The following is a 17,254-nucleotide window of genomic DNA, read 5'->3' on the forward strand; positions in this document are numbered from 1 at the left end:
TAGTACATTTCATTGTTATTGCCCCTTTGCCAAGACAAAGCACGTTTGGGAGCTTTGTTGGTCAGGTGCCTGTTTAGAGCAGAAGTTGGTGAAATGAAGTCAGACAAATTCTGCTAAGAAAACACCTATGTATAAAATATACGAGTCTGGTTCCCTTGAATAGCAGTGCCAGCAAACTGCACATGGGCTGCTCTCTTCTGCAGGAATGGCAGATCAGGCACTACTGCCTCGTTCCAAGAAGCAGCTGCCTTGGCCCCCATCTCTCTCTAAGATGCACACAGAATTCAAATAGAATCCAACTGCTTAAACATACTCTGGGCCCATTTTTCTCCTGCTGCCTCTTCACTTTACATCTAGTAAACCTCAGGTCCAAGGCTCCCCTCAAATGAATGGTCTGGAACAGGTGGCAAGCCATCAGCCCTCCTTTTGTGTAGCCACTTCTGCAAAACAAAGGTGGCTCAGGCTATGTTTACAGTAGAAAAGGTGTGCTGGGGTAGCTAAACTGATAGCGTGGTGTAGTACATTCCTAACGTAGGTGCAGTTTGTACCAGCAGAAAAATGCTTTTGCCAGTATAGCTTATGCTACTTCCCCATGAGCAAAATAAGCTATAATGCACTAATATGCTGGTATAACTGTGTCTACATTAGGGCTTCATCCAATACAGAAATATCTTAAAAATCACGCCCCCTAGTGATTTTCCTGTATCAGCAAAAGTTTCTAGTGTAGAGCTGGCCTCAGAAAGGCCTAACAGACTGTACAAAGAAGAGTGCTCTAACTCACGCAGTAGTACCATTAACAACAGTTAAGGGCAGGTGCTGCATGGCATCTCAGATTCTTTCTGTGGATAGTTTCATGCTGTGTGCTTATGTATCAATGATCTCATGTGTGAGCCATTAGTACCTTTCACTATAACATTTATTACTTTGCAGCTTGAGACTGCAAGGGGCTGATCAGCCTTTCTTCCCTGGTGAGAAAAGAGCATACTGTCTGTCATGGAAGATAATTTTTTATTATTTCCACCATGATCTTATTTTATGGATACTTTATAAACCCAGATAATATTAATTCAGAGGTTTTAATGGAAACGCTGATGGAATCCTAACTTCATCAGCATTAATGAATGGCACAGTATTTAAACATTACTGAGAAAACTAAAATGCACATGTTCACTAAAAGAATATACACTACTATTACATCCTGACTTTATCTTCATTATCTTAAAAAAGGAAGTTCGAAATCTGCCTTTTGCAGTGCCAGTCAAGTTTTTAAAATGCAAATGCAGCTGAACTTTTAAAGTTTTGACTCTGTTTCGGGAAAGAGCTCTGAAATACCTGAGTGAACAAAACTGTGGAAATGTAGCTTACACCATGTTGCTATGAAATGATTGACAAGATTGAGGCAGAACTGAACAAACAGTTTTCAAAGATGGGGGATTTACTGGCCCTAAGTCTGAAGAGTGGGGTCCATATAAAACCTCATTGCTTACATGACTTAGGCAATGTTTGAAAAGAGAATATTTACACATATGCACACACAAGGCCAGCTCTTCAGTTGGTATAAATTGGCATCACTCCATTGACTATACATATATATTATGTAATACAAATGTACGTGTAAATAATTCATTCCTTTTCGCACTACAGCTACAATCATATGGACATAATGGTTGTAAATTTGAGCACTGTGTGGTCTTGATGCTGCCCCTTACCTATTTTATTAAGATAGATGGCTTATTTCTCTGTCACTTAGATGAATGTCATTGCTTATGGTTTAACTTACTGTAAGTGTTGTTTATTATAGGTGAGGTTTAACTTTCAGACTTGCATTTATTATCTTCTGTATTATCTCTTTTCACTGCTGCAGAGTCCCTCTGACACTGACATTCTCTGTGTTGGAACTTTGGTTTACTCTGTCCGACTAAGCAGGGCCGCCCAGAGGATTTCGGGGGCCTGGGGTCTTCGGCGATGAGGGGCCTTCTGTTCTGGGACCCGCCAGGGAAGTGCCCCGGAGACCAGCGGCAGGGGCCCACCGCCGAATTACCGCTGAAGCGGGACCCGCCGCAGAAGTTCAGCCGGGTCTTCGGTGGTAACTCGTCGGCGGGTCCTGGAACGGAAGGGCCTCCCGCCGCCAAATTACCGCCGAAGACTCGGCGGCAGGTCCCACTTCGGCGGTAATGTGCCGGCGGGGGGTCCTTCTGCCCAGGAGCGGAAGGACCCCCCACCGGCGAAGACCGGGAGCAGAGGAAGCTCTGGGGGCCCGGGCCCCGCAAGAGTTTTCTGGGGCCCCAGAGTGACTGAAGGACCCCACAGGGGCACCGAAAGACTCTCATGGAGGCCCCTGTGGGACCCGGGGACTGGGGCAAATTGCCCCTCTTGGCCCCCCCCCCCCCAGGCGGCCCTCCGACTAAGTATCACAGGCAACAAAGTAAAGACTATTTGACAGGCAGCACCAGAAATGTGCACTATCCTACATTTCCTGTCTGTAATACCTGTTGCAGAAACAGTGATGTTTTCAGGGTTTTTTTATTTTACATCTTTTCTGAATTGTTGAGAGAGGCAGACCTGATAAACTGGTTTAATTTAGTTCTCATCATTAACCTGTAGAAGATAGGAGATTTCTGGAAAGTTATCATCACTGGTCACAGAACTGCTTTGCGAACTTGTGATAAATTGACTTATCCTGAGCATTGTTCTCTAGTGACTCTTTTGCATATAGGTGTTCTGACGAAGTGGGAATGTTCATGCTGTGTTATGTGAATGCACAGTGGGGAGCGTTGACCTGGGCAGTTTGGAGGGGGTTGTGCTGGGACTGCCTTGGGGAAGGAAGCATACCTGAGCATGTAACCTGAGAACCCAGAAGGGTTGAAGGCCAGATGAGACCTCTGTCCGGACACTGAACAAAGGACACAAAGGCTGGGAGAGGCTGGGCGGAGCTTTCAGTTTGAAGCTGGCTGGGGAATGGAGAGGGGCGCCCTGATGTGGCTTGGGCTTCCCAACAGGATTGTGGCCTCCCTGGGGCCCCCAGCTATATCTAACTAAAGGGGGTCCAGTTGTCTGTACCGACAAGACCTGTTTTGGACTGTGCTCCTGTCATCTAAATAAACCTCTGTTTTACTGGCTGGCTGAGAGTCATGTCTGATTGCAAAGTGAGGGTGCAGGATCCTCTGGCATCCCCAGGACCCCGCCGAGGCGGGCTTGCTGTGGGAAGCGCACAGAGGGGCAGAGGATGCGAATGCTCCAAGGAGAGACCCAGGAGTTGAAGACATGTGAGCTTCTTGCCCTGAAGACAGTCTGCTTCAAGGGAGAGGAGGCTCCCCAAAGTCCTGTGTGGCTTTGTGGGGAGCAGTTCCAGAGCATCACCCGGGGACTCCGTGACAACAGTAAATGGAAGAATTTTACTTTTAGCATAGTTATTTTAAAAGCGGCCCTAAAAACAAGTAAGCTAGGTGAACAAACTGCCTGTTGAACTCACATTTTTTCCCTCAATAGTTTCTTATGTTATTGCCAACACATTACATCCCAAGAGGTACACCAGAAACCATTAGCTTTGCTATGCTTGGGATGGCTAAAAGATGTTATTTACGTACTGGTTTGCACCAGTGAAATTAGCATTTGCTATATATACTAGTTTTAAAAACAATATTAATAATAAAAAAATAGTCTCTAAAATGAGATCTAGTCATGTTACATTAACTTTTTTTGGTAGAATAAAAATATAGATGACATATGTTTAATATTGGGTTTCTTAGGATCTGCCCCCTTAAAAGCAGGCTCAGATTACATTGTAAATTGGATACAACAGGAGTTGTGTGTGTGCTTATTTTAGAGTAGAATTTGTCCGAAAGTTAAAACAAACATTTCTGAACATAGGTCATACAGAACAACAATCAATACTGTTATAGTGCTTATTAGGAAATAATGTTAAGTTTTGCACCTCCAAATCCACACTGTATGTCTCCATTTATACCCATATGTGTTCCCCTCATAGATCAACAATGAGTCAGCTCTACTTGTTTGGAGAAAAAATAAAATTACGTGCTCCAAAAGCTCATGCCCTTGCGTATTGGAAGAATCGTTATAATTTTTAAATACAACTGTAAGATTCCCTACATTTAAAAAACAAAATATTGACTGCAAAACGTGCCTCTCTTTTCAGTTACATGAACTGAAATGTATATGGTTTTCTTTGTATTAACAGTGGTTACTGCTTTCATTTTTTATGTATTCTCAGCTGACAGTAAAGCAAGAAGTCACTGTAGACATGTATAAGTCTGCAGTTATTATTGAAGTCTTATATAGGTGTATATGTATGCTTTGAAATATACAAACAGTTCACAATGTCTCTTTTGGAAATCCCTAATCTCTATACTGACAAAAATTACCCACTAGAAACTTCTGAATGAAACCAGCAAACTTCAGGTATGCTTCATACTCAGCAGACTAGGGTAGCTTCAATGGGCCTAGTCACAGTACTAAGTACCTACCCCTGTAGCAAGAGCCTCGGACTGGACCATGTGACAGAATGTATATAATCTAATGCAATGAGAAGGTCTGTTCTGTAACTGGGGCATGAGAAATTTCTCATAATGACTTGTCTACACTACAGTGTCTACACTATCCCCAAACCAACGCGGGGTTGTCAACTGAAGTGCTATGCCTCTTGTGGAGGTGGAGTACAGAAGTTGACTTTACAAGCGCTTTGGGTCAGCGGAAGGGACTCGATAAGGTAGACACAGGTTGAGTTAATAATATGTAACACGGTTTTGTCAACCTAACTTTGTCGCGTAGACCAGGCCTCACAGTACATTGTTTCACACTTCTCATAATAAGCTGTGCCATACAGAGAGAAAACATAATTTTCTAGCTGTCATCATAAGGAAACAGCAAAATCTACCAGGCTAAATTAATCCTTAATTTTAGTCCAGGTAAGTGAATGGAATTTTATTGGGGACAAATTTGTCCCCAATCATTTTACCAGGATTATAGTTTGGAATGCAGACTGAGGTGCTGATGCTGCATACATTTACACATTTTTATAGCTTTTGGCACAAAAACCTAATGGAACTACTCACATGCAAAGCTCCTTGGATACATTAGGGTTTGCAGAATTAAGGCCTAAGGAACTTGGGTCTGTATCCACAAGGGACTTAGCCTGACCACTGCACCGCATTTTAGACCCCTAGAAATCATTGGAATAACAATGGGATTCACAAAGCCCGAAGCTCCAGGGGGGAGCTGGAGCCCCAAGTCTATATTTGAAAATATAGAAAAGTCCAAAAATATTTAAGTAAATAGTATTCTATTATTGTGTAACTGGGTGATTAAAACTGCGAATAATTGCGATTAATTTTTTTAATCACTCGACAGCCCTACTTATAAGATGACCACCACTTCTTCCCCCACTTCCAGGATTTTGAATAGGGTCTGATCTGGTAGGTGTGATCCGAGGACTCTTACCAGATCAGGCCTTGCAGAGAAAATAGGCAGGCGAACACCCAACTTCTCCTGTTGCTGGATTGTGCTGGGCTTAGGTGTCTGGATGCCAGAGTGAAGTAGCAGCACTCATGTGCCCGGAGGCAGAAAGGTAGGCACCTTAAGAACTCTTACCCTGCAAATTTTTGTGCTGTCAGTTTAGGTGTTTACAGAATTAGGAAGTAGCTGAGGTGGGGGTTTTGTTGATCTCAGGGAGGTTTACTTAAAACTGGGATTTAGGTGCCTAAATTTGGGGTTTAGGTTGATGCTTTACATCTGTGGATCTGGCCCTTGAGAGTTGAAGCTGTCAGGTAGATTTGACAATGGCACTAATTGAATTTATTACTAATGTTTCACATGGCTCGTTTACATCAGCAATGGGAAGTCAGCCAATAGAATTATTACAAATCTTCAAATTTTTGTTAAAGAACATAGCAGTTAAAATTAACTCTGAATAAAATATGATGTTGGGTTAAAATAGTACTGGTAACTTTTTTAGCTGTTAAATTAAAACATTGGAAAACAGATAAATACCATCTCTTATGGTGCTGTTTTGGAGAAGGTGTATAAACTTGGGGATTGGTAACCTGTTTTGAAAATACAAACTGCTTATATTGGGTATTCTGGCAGAGAGAGAGAGAGAGGAAATACAATTAAATGTCTTTGGGGAAAGAAATTTTGAAAAGACAGTCGTGAATCTTATGTAAATTGTATTTTTATATATTCATTTTTTTTCATTTGTATGAAGCAGACCTGTTTGGCGATGGATATAATCTTATTATAATGGATTAGATAGATATGGGAATTTGTGCTGTAGTAATATACACCTCTACCTCGATATAACGCTGTCCTTGGGAGCCAAAAAATCTTACCGCGTTGTAGGTGAAACCGTGAACTTGCTTTGATCCACCGGAGTGTGCAACCTCCCCCTCTCCCGGAGCACTGCTTTACCACGTTATATCCAACTTTGTGTTATGTTGGGTGGCGTTATATCGAAGTAGCTGTGTATATATTGATAGTATTGTGTACAGAAGTTGTATTTTGCGTCTTTCTGCATGGAAAAATGAGCAGTAATGTATTTTAAAAAATATTTTAACATTTTAGAGAGAAGTAGGCAATCTTTCAGATAGCACAAGACCAGGCTGCTTGGGGATTTTGGGTGTCCCATTATGTCTTGGAGTGGCTGAGCTCAGGTAATCAAGACAGGTGCTGATAGAGGGAGGAGAAGCAAAGAGAGACCAGGAAAGCTAGCAGAACTGCTTTTGTGGGAATTTTCTACTGACCTTAATAGACAATGAGATTCTTTCTAGGTAATGTTTCAGTGGCCCTATAGAATTCTATGGCAGGGATATGATTTTCTATTAGAATGTATAGATTGGTTTGCATATTTCTTGAAATAGATCTTATTATCTATTACATTCTGTGGGTTTTAGAATGAATTCTGTAGAAGTCTATTTAGTATCTATAGAACTTTGTTGAGTTCATTCATATGAAATTCTATAGGTGGGTTTTTGGGGGGGGGGGGGCGGGGGGAGGAGGGATGAGAGGAGGAAAGAGGTCCAGAGAAATTGGTACATTTACTATAACATTCAGAATGAGCCTTGATAAAATAGTAGTGAACCAGTAGAAAAGAGAAAGCTTTGGAGGTCATGAGGAAGATGCTAAATTTTTCAGTGAGAGATTTTAAATTAAGGTTTTTCATGCCTCTTTTTTTCCTTGAAGAATGTTCATTTTTGGTTTCTTTCTAATAACACACTCCCTCTTCCAAACCCTCTGGGCTTATTATGAGTTTAACGAACAAAACCACAACTTCAGCAAAAGCAAATTTTCTACTTAATTTGAAACCTGAATTAATCTGCAAAATACCAGGTATCAAATGGTTTTGGTTTTTTTGTGGTTTCTTTTACTGAGCTTGGGCAGGGGAAGGAGTTGCAAAGAAAGCATTTTATTTCAAATGAACACTTGCAATTATATACTCAGTAGTTTTAGGAATAAATAGCTACAAGCCCAAAAGGAATTGAAACAGCATTGAACATTTTCTCACTTATTAAGTATGAATCTCGAAGAAATACATTGGGAAGAGTGCCTTGTTTAAAATATTTGCAGAAATAGCCATGTATAACTTCTTTAAAAAATCACTCTACTCTCTTTATTTTGGCCAGATATATTTTATAACATATGCTCATAAGACATCTTTGATTAATTTGTTAACAAACGCCTGATAACACTGAAGTTGTGGCTTAGCGAATGTTTCTCAGTACCAAGGAATATCTGGTTATAGTTACTGGCATCGTTTATATCATAGCTAATGTTTATTTTTGTTACTGTCATTCTAAATCCCATATATAGCCCAGATACAGTTAAAGTTTTGTTATAAAAAATGCACTTCTGCAGGCTTGCCATTCTCTGGGGTGAGGCTTGCTGTTGACCATACAGCCCAGTTCTGAGCTCCTTTCTCATGTATTGTTCCCACTGATGTCTGTGGTGGCTTTTATTGTCACAACAAGGCCTGTAGGGGGCCAGGTAGAATAAAGGAGTATAAGTGGCAGGATGGTTTGTCAGGTGGATTAGCAAAATCCTTAAACAACAAACCCTGCCTGTGTTGTTCTTTGAGGCTTTTCGGCAGGACGTTCAGCAAGAAACAGTTTAACAAATAAAACAATTCATCTGATGCTGCAATAAAATAACAGCAGCAAAGAATCCTGTGGCACCTTATAGACTAACAGACATTTTGGAGCATGAGCTTTCGTGGGTGAATACCCATTTCCTCAGATGCATGTAGTGGAAATTTCCAGGGGCAGGTATATATATGCTAGCAAGCAAGCTAGAGATAACGAGGTCAGTTCACTCAGGGAGGATGAGGCCCTGTTCTAGCAGTTGAGGTGTGAAAACCAAGAGAGGAGAAACTGGTTCTGTAGTTGGCAAGCCATTCACAGTCTTTGTTCAATCCTGAGCTGATGGTGTCAAATTTGCAGATGAACTGAAGCTCAGCAGTTTCTCTTTGAAGTCTGGTCCTGAAGTTTTTTTGCTGCAGGATGACCACCTTAAGGTCTGCTATAGTGTGGCCAGGGAGGTTGAAGTGCTCTCCTACAGGTTTTTGTATATTGCCATTCCTAATGTCTGATTTGTGTCCATTTATCCTTTTCCGTAGAGACTGTCCAGTTTGGCCGATGTACATAGCAGAGGGGCATTGCTGGCGTATGATGGCGTATATTACATTGGTGGATGTGCAGGTGAATGAACCAGTGATGGTGTGGCTGATCTGGTTAGGTCCTGTGATGGTGTCGTTGGTGTAGATATGTGGGCAGAGTTGGCATCGAGGTTTGTTGCCTGGATTGGTTCCTGAGCTAGAGTTATTATGGTGCGGTGTGCAGTTACTGGTGAGAATATGTTTCAGGTTGGCAGGTTGTCTGTGGGTAAGGACTGGCCTGCCACCCAAGGCCTGTGAAAGTGTGAGATCATTGTCCAGGATGGGTTGTAGATCCTTGATGATGCGTTGGAGGGGTTTTAGCTGGAGGCTGTATGTGATGGCCAGTGGAGTCCTGTTGGTTTCTTTCTTGGGTTTGTCTTGCAGTAGGAGGCTTCTGGGTACATGTCTGGCTCTGTTGATCTGTTTCCTTCACCCACAAAAGCTCATGCTCCAAAACGTCTGTTAATCTATAAGGTGCCACAGGATTCTTTGCTGCTTTTACAGATCCAAACTAACACGGCTGTCCCTCTGATAATAAAATAACAAACTCCAGCCTGTGTCATCACTTCACTCCTGTATGAGGGTTGTCATCTTTCTTACTCCAGAATAAGGGTGCTGGAACAATTTGTATACTGGGTGTGCTGAGATCAATTGAACCAAATTGTAAACCCTGTATATGATAGAAAACAATTTAGGCCCCTGGGGTGACAGCACCCCTAGTTCCAGCACCCATTCTGCAGAATGTCCTCTCCTTCTGTGTTTCAAGATCCAGGCCTGATTCACCATTGCTTGACACCCAGTGAAGTCATGCAGTGCAAATGCTACCTGTTTCAAGTAGGAGGATGGAATGTTCCATTCACTTTGCAATGGTATAAATGACTACAGAAGATGCAGGGCAATGGTAAATCAGACCTATAGAGGTTTCCTTCCTGCCTGCTGGACAACTTGACTGGCCTGCAGTCTCCAGGATTGCCTCATTATCTCCTGTGAGCACCTGTGCAAAGGAACGGCAAACTGAGCTAACGTTAATCCCCTTGTAGGCTAATGACCATATATTACCCCTGCATACTGCCACGATGTGGCACTGGCTCCTGTAAAAGCTATTGATTCTAAGAAGCATGGTGCAAGACCCTGGAGTGAGCATAGTTCTGTTAGCCTCTATATAGATTCTGTAGTTTCATGGGAGCTGCAGACATGGCTCCAAATGATTCACTTTCTTGAAGGGTGATCCAGTGGTTAGGGCATTCACTTTTTATTCAGGAGACACAAGTTCAACGTTCAGTTCTCTGTTCTGCCACAGTCTCCCTGTGTGACCTTGGGCAGATCAGACTCTCTCTGCCATATTCTTATCTATAAAATGGGGTAACAGGACTTCCCTACCTCACAAGAGTCTTTTGAGATTGAATACATTAAAGATTGTTTGGTACTAAAGTAATGATGGCTATATAAGTACCTAAGATAGATAGATACCCAAAGCTCTGACCTCTTCTTCAATCACAGAGCAGGTCAAAGTAAGCAATGAGATACTGGTATCACTCCTAAGAATTAATTTACTAGAACGGGTTACACTGGGCATCTTGGAAAGATGTTCCTGAAGGACTGCTGTTAAAAGAACATAATTCATATTTTTACGAGGATCTGTTTTTTATAATATCTTATTTTAAATGCAGGTGAACCAAGGAAATTTGACCCAAAGTTCAGAGGACCTATTCACAACAGGTAAATATTTGCATTTAGTATATTAATACTCTGATTAGTTTTTCTGTAAATAGAGAATTAAGAATGCCATTAATGGAGAAATGATGTTTGATTTGGCTCAGATGTCTTTTTTTTAACCGGGAGAAAGTGCTGGAGGTTATTCTTGCTATAATTCAAGACTTCCAATTGCTAGGGGGAGTCAGTGGGTGTACACCTTGGGAACTTCCAACACCACCCCCATATCCAGGGCCAGCCCTTCTTTGTGCAATACCTTCCTTATAATGTTACATTGATTTTAGTTTGACTATTCCTGAGTTTTACTTGGCATGAATCTGGCTCATAATCATTGGACTGGTACCAGGGCCCAATCTTGCAGCTCTTACTCACCTGAATATTACTTAACTCACATCTGACATTCTGAAGCTGGTAACCAAGAGAAAAAGCAGTGTTACAGGCTTTGAGCTTGATCCTGCGGTGCTGACTGAGGTGAAATTTCCATTAGAGCTAATAGATGCTCAACATCTGTCAGGATCAGACCTCGCTGCTTTGCAACAGTTCTTGGGCAGACTAACAAATTAACTTACAATGCTTGGTTTTATCAACCTGTTTGCTCTGTGATTCACTATTAAACAAATATGCAGTTACCATGACAATCTCTGCCACACCAGGTATTTATGCTATTCTACTTGTAAGTTCTACTGCAGCTTTTTAGAGAAACCATTATGTCATGTAAGCTCAATGGATTTTATAATGCTCTGGGGAGAAATGCTATCTAGGGACTTGATATTTTTTCCTGATGTCTTACAGACTTTTTTGTTGTTGTTAAAATTAATGTGTAATTTATGGAATTTTACTTTTTTCCTAATCTTTATTTTTTCTGAGTAAACAAGCAACAAGTGGGAGGAGAGATTCTCCTTGGCAGTTTTTTCCACCTTCTGTTCCTGATCATCTTTTAACAGTAATGCCCTATGATATCAAAGAAGCATCCCTATAATTCCAGATTCTGGACATATTTTTTAATAATTTATATAACTAAAAAGTTTCCAGTGGCCACATTGGTATTACTTTTGGTTAAAATTGTTTCTGACCCCAAATCATCCACTTGTGATTAAGTGGTTAGTGTGAATGTGTGAGATTGTCTCCTATTGGATGAAATCAGAATAATTAAACTATGTGTCCTAGGACCTATTCTTCTGACAGCTATATGAAACACACGCACAGGATGGTCCAGTGCAGTGGTTCTCAAACTTTTGTAGCGGTGACCCCTTTCACACAGCAAGCCTCTATGTGAGACCCCTCTTTGTAAATTAAAAAAACTTTTTTATATTTAACACTATTACAAATGCTGGAGGTGAAGCGGGGTTTGGGGTTGAACCTGACAGCTTGCAACCCTCCAAGTAATAACCTCGCGACCCCCTGAAGGGTCACAACTCCCAGTTTGAGAACCCCTGGTATAGTGGTTAGAGTACTAGCTTAGCACTTGGAAGACCCAAATTTAGTTCCATGCTCTGTCACAGACTTCCTGTGTGATCTAGAGCAAGTCAATGAGCCAGTCAGTGCCTCAATTCCCAGCTATAAAATAGGGATGGAGCACTTCTCTATCAGGAGGACTTGTGAGGATAAATATATTAAAGGCTGAAGTGCTCAGATACTTACCTGGTGCCCATCATTGCAGTAACTTTGATAGACAATATACATAACAGGAAAATAGTAGAAAACATAATTATGTTACAGAAAATGTCCTCTAAGATACTTCCCTTCTAAAAGAGTGTAAGACACTTGTTAAAGTGCTATGAGCCATAACAGGCAATAGAAGTTCCCCAAATATGGAGCTGGACCTAACATCCTGCACCAAAATTCCAGGCTAATACAATCCAGCTAGTGGCTCCAGTGAACCAAGTGCATCTTCAGAGGAACTCCCTGCAGAGTCGACAGCAGTCAGAGGGGCTTGCTCTGGCCTCTGTTTGTGGCCCAGGGACTTCAGAAGCCTTCTACTTCCTGTAGGAGAAGGAGAGTAACAAAGGAGGTATAGACATACTTTTTGCCTATATGAGCAAGAATTTTAAAAATATGTTTGCAGGGCAAATCTGGTCTCCATTTGTACACACTTGGCCACAGGACATGTAAATCTGTATGTATATAGTGGGTGGGGGGAAATATGTCTCTAGTCTCTTCTGATAAACAGACTGACCTGGTCCTAATTTCATAGGTAATCTGTTTCTATTGATAGAAGAATAAAGCTGTGTTCTTTTTTGCATATGGGAGGTACATGAGACTCCCAGGTGCCAAGTTGTTCTTGTCAATATCTGAAGGTGTGGTTGCAGAAATAATTGTAGTAATGCACATCTGATGATGGCTGCAGCAGAAGCTGATAACTCACTGATAGAGAGGGCTGTAGACTATTTTATATGTATTCCTGCATCCGCCTTAACTAGTCACCCTAAATATCAGTTTGCAATACATTAGTTCTTCTAAGTTCTCAGTTGGGAAAAGGGATCTGCAATGTGGCGCTCCATTGAAGTCCACTGGACTCTGGGCAAAGGAGCCTAAAACGAAGGCGTTGGAAGATTTCTTCCTCAAGTACTCCATCTAAGTTTCAAGAGTGGTTCTTCTCTGCATGATAATTATACAAAATTGGCACTGTGAGGTTTCATGTTCATTGTGTTTCTGTGATTCCATATAAAATGTACTCAGTTCACAATAAAAAATATTTCGTTTTGAGTCTAATTGCTAGGGGACTATCAGATTTGCAGATGTGAAAATCGCATCATGGACTGTGAAATCTGGTCTCTGGCCGACCAGCTTGGAAGGCAGAATGGAGAGCAGCAGCTGCTGGCCAAGTGTCAAGCTCTGAAGACAGTGCTGCTGCCAGCAGCAGCACAGAAGTAAGAATGACATGGTATGGTATTGCCACCTTTACTTCTGTGCTGCTGATGTGGCAGCCCTGCTTTCAGAGCTTGGCACCGCTGTTTTCCTGCCTCCCAGCTTCAGGCAACAGGAGCTACACAGAAGTAAGAGTGGCAATACCGGGACCCCCCTTCAATAAGCTTATGACCCCCTTTGGGGTTGGGGACCCCAGTTTGTGAAATGCTGCAGAGAAATCACACATTTTTTGTGGGTTGATCACGCATAAATACACATCTGCGAAATTTATGCTGTGACCAACCAGCCAAAAAATGGATGATTTCTCTGCTAGTTAAGTAGACCCCTACTAATTGCCAGTTCTGTAAATGCTATCTGGAATCTGAGAGTGTCATAAACAGATAAGAAAAGTTAATAGCACAGAAGTACTTTATATCTCTTTAACTGTAAAGGATTAACAAGTTCAGTAAGCCTGGCTGTCACCTGACCAGAGGACCAATCAGAGGACAGGGTACTTTCAAATCTTGAGAGAGGGAAGGTTTTGTGTGTGCTGTTAGTTTTGGTTGTTGTTCACTCTGGGTTCTGAGAGTGACCAGAAGTGCAACCAGGTTTCTCTCCAATCTCCCTGATACAGGTTCTTATAGATCCAGAATAGTGAGTACGAGGTAGATAAAGCGAGTTAGGCTTATGTTTGTTTTCTTTATTTGCAAATGTGTATTTGGTTGGAAGGAGTTCAAATGTGCATTTGGCTGAAAGGAGTTCAAATTGGTATTTTGCTGAAAAGATTTTAATTTGTACTTGTATACTTAGGCTGGGAGAGTATTCCCAGTGTCTATAGCTGAAAGACCCTGTACCTATTCCATTTTTTTTAAATTTACAAAGATAATTTTTACTGTTTTTTCTTTCTTTAATTAAAATCTTTTCTTGTTTAAGAACCTAATTGTTTTTTTTATTTTGGTGAGACCCCAGGGGACTGGGTCTGGATTCACCAGGGAATTGGTAGGGAGAAAGGAGGGAAGAGGGAGAGAGCGGCTGATTTCTCTCTGTGCCAGGATTACTTTCTCTCAGGAAGAGTCTGGGAGGGGGAAAGAGAAGGAGGGGAGAAGGTACATTTTCCTCTCTGTTTTAGATTCAAGGAGTTTGAATCACACAGTGATCTTCCAGGGTAACCCAGGGAGGAGAAGCCTGGGAGAGGCAACAGTGAGGGAAAGGGTTTACTTTCCTTGTGTTGAGATCCAGAGGGTCTGGGTCTTGGGGGTCCCCGGGCAAGGTTTTTGGGGGGACCAGAGTGTACCAGGCACTGGAATTCCTAGTTGGTGGCAGCGCTACAGGTTCTAAGCTGGTAATTGAGCTTAGAGGAACTCATGCTGGTACTCCATCTTTTGGACGCTAAGGTTCAGAGTGGGGATTATACCATGACAGAAAGTCAAGCTGATTTCTTAGTAATTTGTGCTTCATCATCATAAATACCGGGTGGGCTGAGCTGGGAAGTGCCTGTTTTCTGCTGCATGCTTTCCTGGGGATTAGATGGATGTGCAGTGAGAAGTGGCTGCTGATAGAACCAGCAATAACTCTCCTCTGCACCTGCTATCCTACCCACATCTTTTAATAATAAGGGGTTTAGGACACAGCATGGCAACAGGGGAAAGGAGGCAATGAAAATCTTCCAAGGCTTCTGAGTAATCCAACTGCTGGGGGAGGAGGGTGTAGGTTGAGAAGAGGTGAGGCTGCTTCATTGACCTGGGTCCATTTCCTTTACCACACTCATTACCTCTGTACTGGGACATTTGTTTTACCATCCTGTGGCTTTATCTTCAGGAGAGCAGCATATGGCCCAGAGACTATGGTACAGATTTTTCCACCATTGGTTAGTTAGTGGTGATGATTCCTATATTTTCATTTATTTTTGTCCCTTTTAAAAGGAGAGAGAGTGATTTGGCAATCACTGATTGCACATACTTAAAATGTTAAACAGCAGTGGATGGAATGGAATGTTAAAGTAGCTTAAGGGCAAGTCTACACTACAAACTTAAGTCAACCTAACATATGTTGGCATAGAGCCACCAAAGTAATTAAACTGCTTTTGCATATCCACACTATGCTCCTTGTGTCAGCGGTGTGCGTCCTCGCCATGAGCACTCGCACCGATTCAGCTTGGGGCATTGTGGAATGGCTTCTGAAAGCCAGCAACAGTGTGTACATTGACACTGGATTGACCTGGTTACATCAACCTAAGTGCTATGCCTCTCGCGGAGGTGGAGTTATTGAGTTGGTGTAGCGGGTGAGTTACAGCAGTAGGACCCGCATTTTAGTGTAGCTACTTGACGAGTTGGGTTAAGGTAAACTGCCTTACGTTGACCTAACTCTGTAGTGTAGACCAGGGCTAAGTGTCTAGGCTTTGCTAATATTGTTATTTTTGGGGATGTTGTATGGGGATTTTGTTGTGTTTAATGAAAAAGCTGTTTGAATTAAAAGGATTAAAATGTATTGGCTGTGCTGAGTGACTCTCAGCCAAACAACTCATGCTAATCCCAAGATGATGTTATCAAAAAGACATCTTTAATTGCTGTGATAACACACTGCAGTTCTCTCAATTTATTCAGTTCTCATTCTGCTCTTTCTGAGACTGCCTGCCTGCCTCTGTCCTCGGTCAAAATGTGCAGCATAATATGGAAATGTCAGGAAAAAGACAAGGGTAGTATCCATCCTATAACTAGAAGAAATAGATTCGTTCTGAAACATTTTCCCCTTTGTTACAAAATCTCCCGTCAGTACAATCTAACCCCAATGCATTTAGTGGTCAGTGTTGCAGGGGAAAGCATGTCTGTTAACACTCAAATGGGTTGAGTAGGTTACAGCGAAAGTAAAAGTGGGCAGAATACAGCAAAGAGATTATGTGGAATAGCTAATTTTTTTTCTGAATACAATTTCAACATTGAGAATGTATTTGACACTGCCATTTACCATCCTCTTGGTGAACATGGTAAATAACAGAAAGACATCAATTATTTATCAGTTTTATTTTGCTCAGCAGAAAAATGATGGCAAAGGTGAAAACTGCAGCATAGTTATATTCAAAGCTGTCCCTTAAACACACACCATTCTTTTTCACCCACACATGTATTTCTTCTTTTCCTTTCCCTTCCAAAAATGGATAGTTTGGAAATAAATGGAAAATCATTAATGTTAGTTTAGGGAATAAATCCTAATATAAGATCTCTGTTCACAAATTTGGCAATGAGACTTTGTAAGTCTGTGTCTGTGTATGTACAGAGGAATTTAAGTGTTCGCTTTTGGAATGTTTTACTGTATTAAGTGCTGCACATATTACTACCAAAATATATTCTTGTAAGGATTTAAGTATCACTTCGCAAGGGTTAGTAAAATCCCACGGTGTAGCAAAATAACCTTGTGTATCTAGGTTCAAGGGCTTGAATTGAGGACAGCAGTAGCCTTCAATCTCCGTTTCCTGGATTTTTATCATCATCCTGTTTGGGGACTAGATTGCTCATAGAATGGTAATGACGTGTAAACATGTATTTACATAGGGGATATATTTGTAATGTAAATGTTGGATTTGAGAGTTTCATAAGAGAGAGTTTGGATGGAGTCAAGAAAGGTTGCATAAGAGGGACTTGGCCACTGGGGGAGGTAAAAGAGGAAGTTGACTGCTTCTCTATCTCATGTTTTCTGTGCTTTTATCGTTTTATTGTTTTCCTCAATTCTCTTCTGCCCCACTCACTTTCTCTCCCTTCCCCAGTCTGTCAGTCTTCTCCTCCTTTCTCTCCTCTCTTGAGCACTTAACTTCCTGCCTCCCCCTTTTCTGCTGCCATAATCTCCCTCTTGCATTCACTCTGAGTCCTCTGTGTCCTTCCTGTCAAGCCCTGCCACAATCTAGTGCCATGGTGCAGCAGAGGTGAGCACAAGCATGGATAGCAGCCAAGGGTGATAGACAGCCACCTATATATAGTAATACTGGTAAAAAATGAGTTGTCTGCAAGCTCATCGTTCATAGCATTGTCTGGACTGACA

The 17,254-nt window shown here is 41.7% G+C and overlaps 1 protein-coding gene across 11 annotated transcripts in view; it reads left to right on the forward strand.

Moving 5' to 3' along the window:
• Window positions 1-17,254, forward strand: part of SLC44A5 (solute carrier family 44 member 5) — a 208,277-nt gene that overhangs the window by 107,767 nt on the left and 83,256 nt on the right. For 8 of the 11 annotated variants that reach the window (XM_050961020.1, XM_050961016.1, XM_050961019.1 and 5 more), the window contains one exon: window positions 10,333-10,381. The exons of the other annotated variants lie outside the window; for them this stretch is intronic. In XM_050961020.1, the coding sequence (XP_050816977.1) occupies window positions 10,333-10,381 (49 nt within the window). The remainder of the gene's footprint in view (window positions 1-10,332; window positions 10,382-17,254) is intronic. 11 annotated transcript variants of the gene reach the window in all.

The sequence above is a fragment of the Gopherus flavomarginatus genome, chromosome 7, assembly GCF_025201925.1.
Source record: "Gopherus flavomarginatus isolate rGopFla2 chromosome 7, rGopFla2.mat.asm, whole genome shotgun sequence".
NCBI lineage: Eukaryota > Metazoa > Chordata > Testudines > Testudinidae > Gopherus > Gopherus flavomarginatus.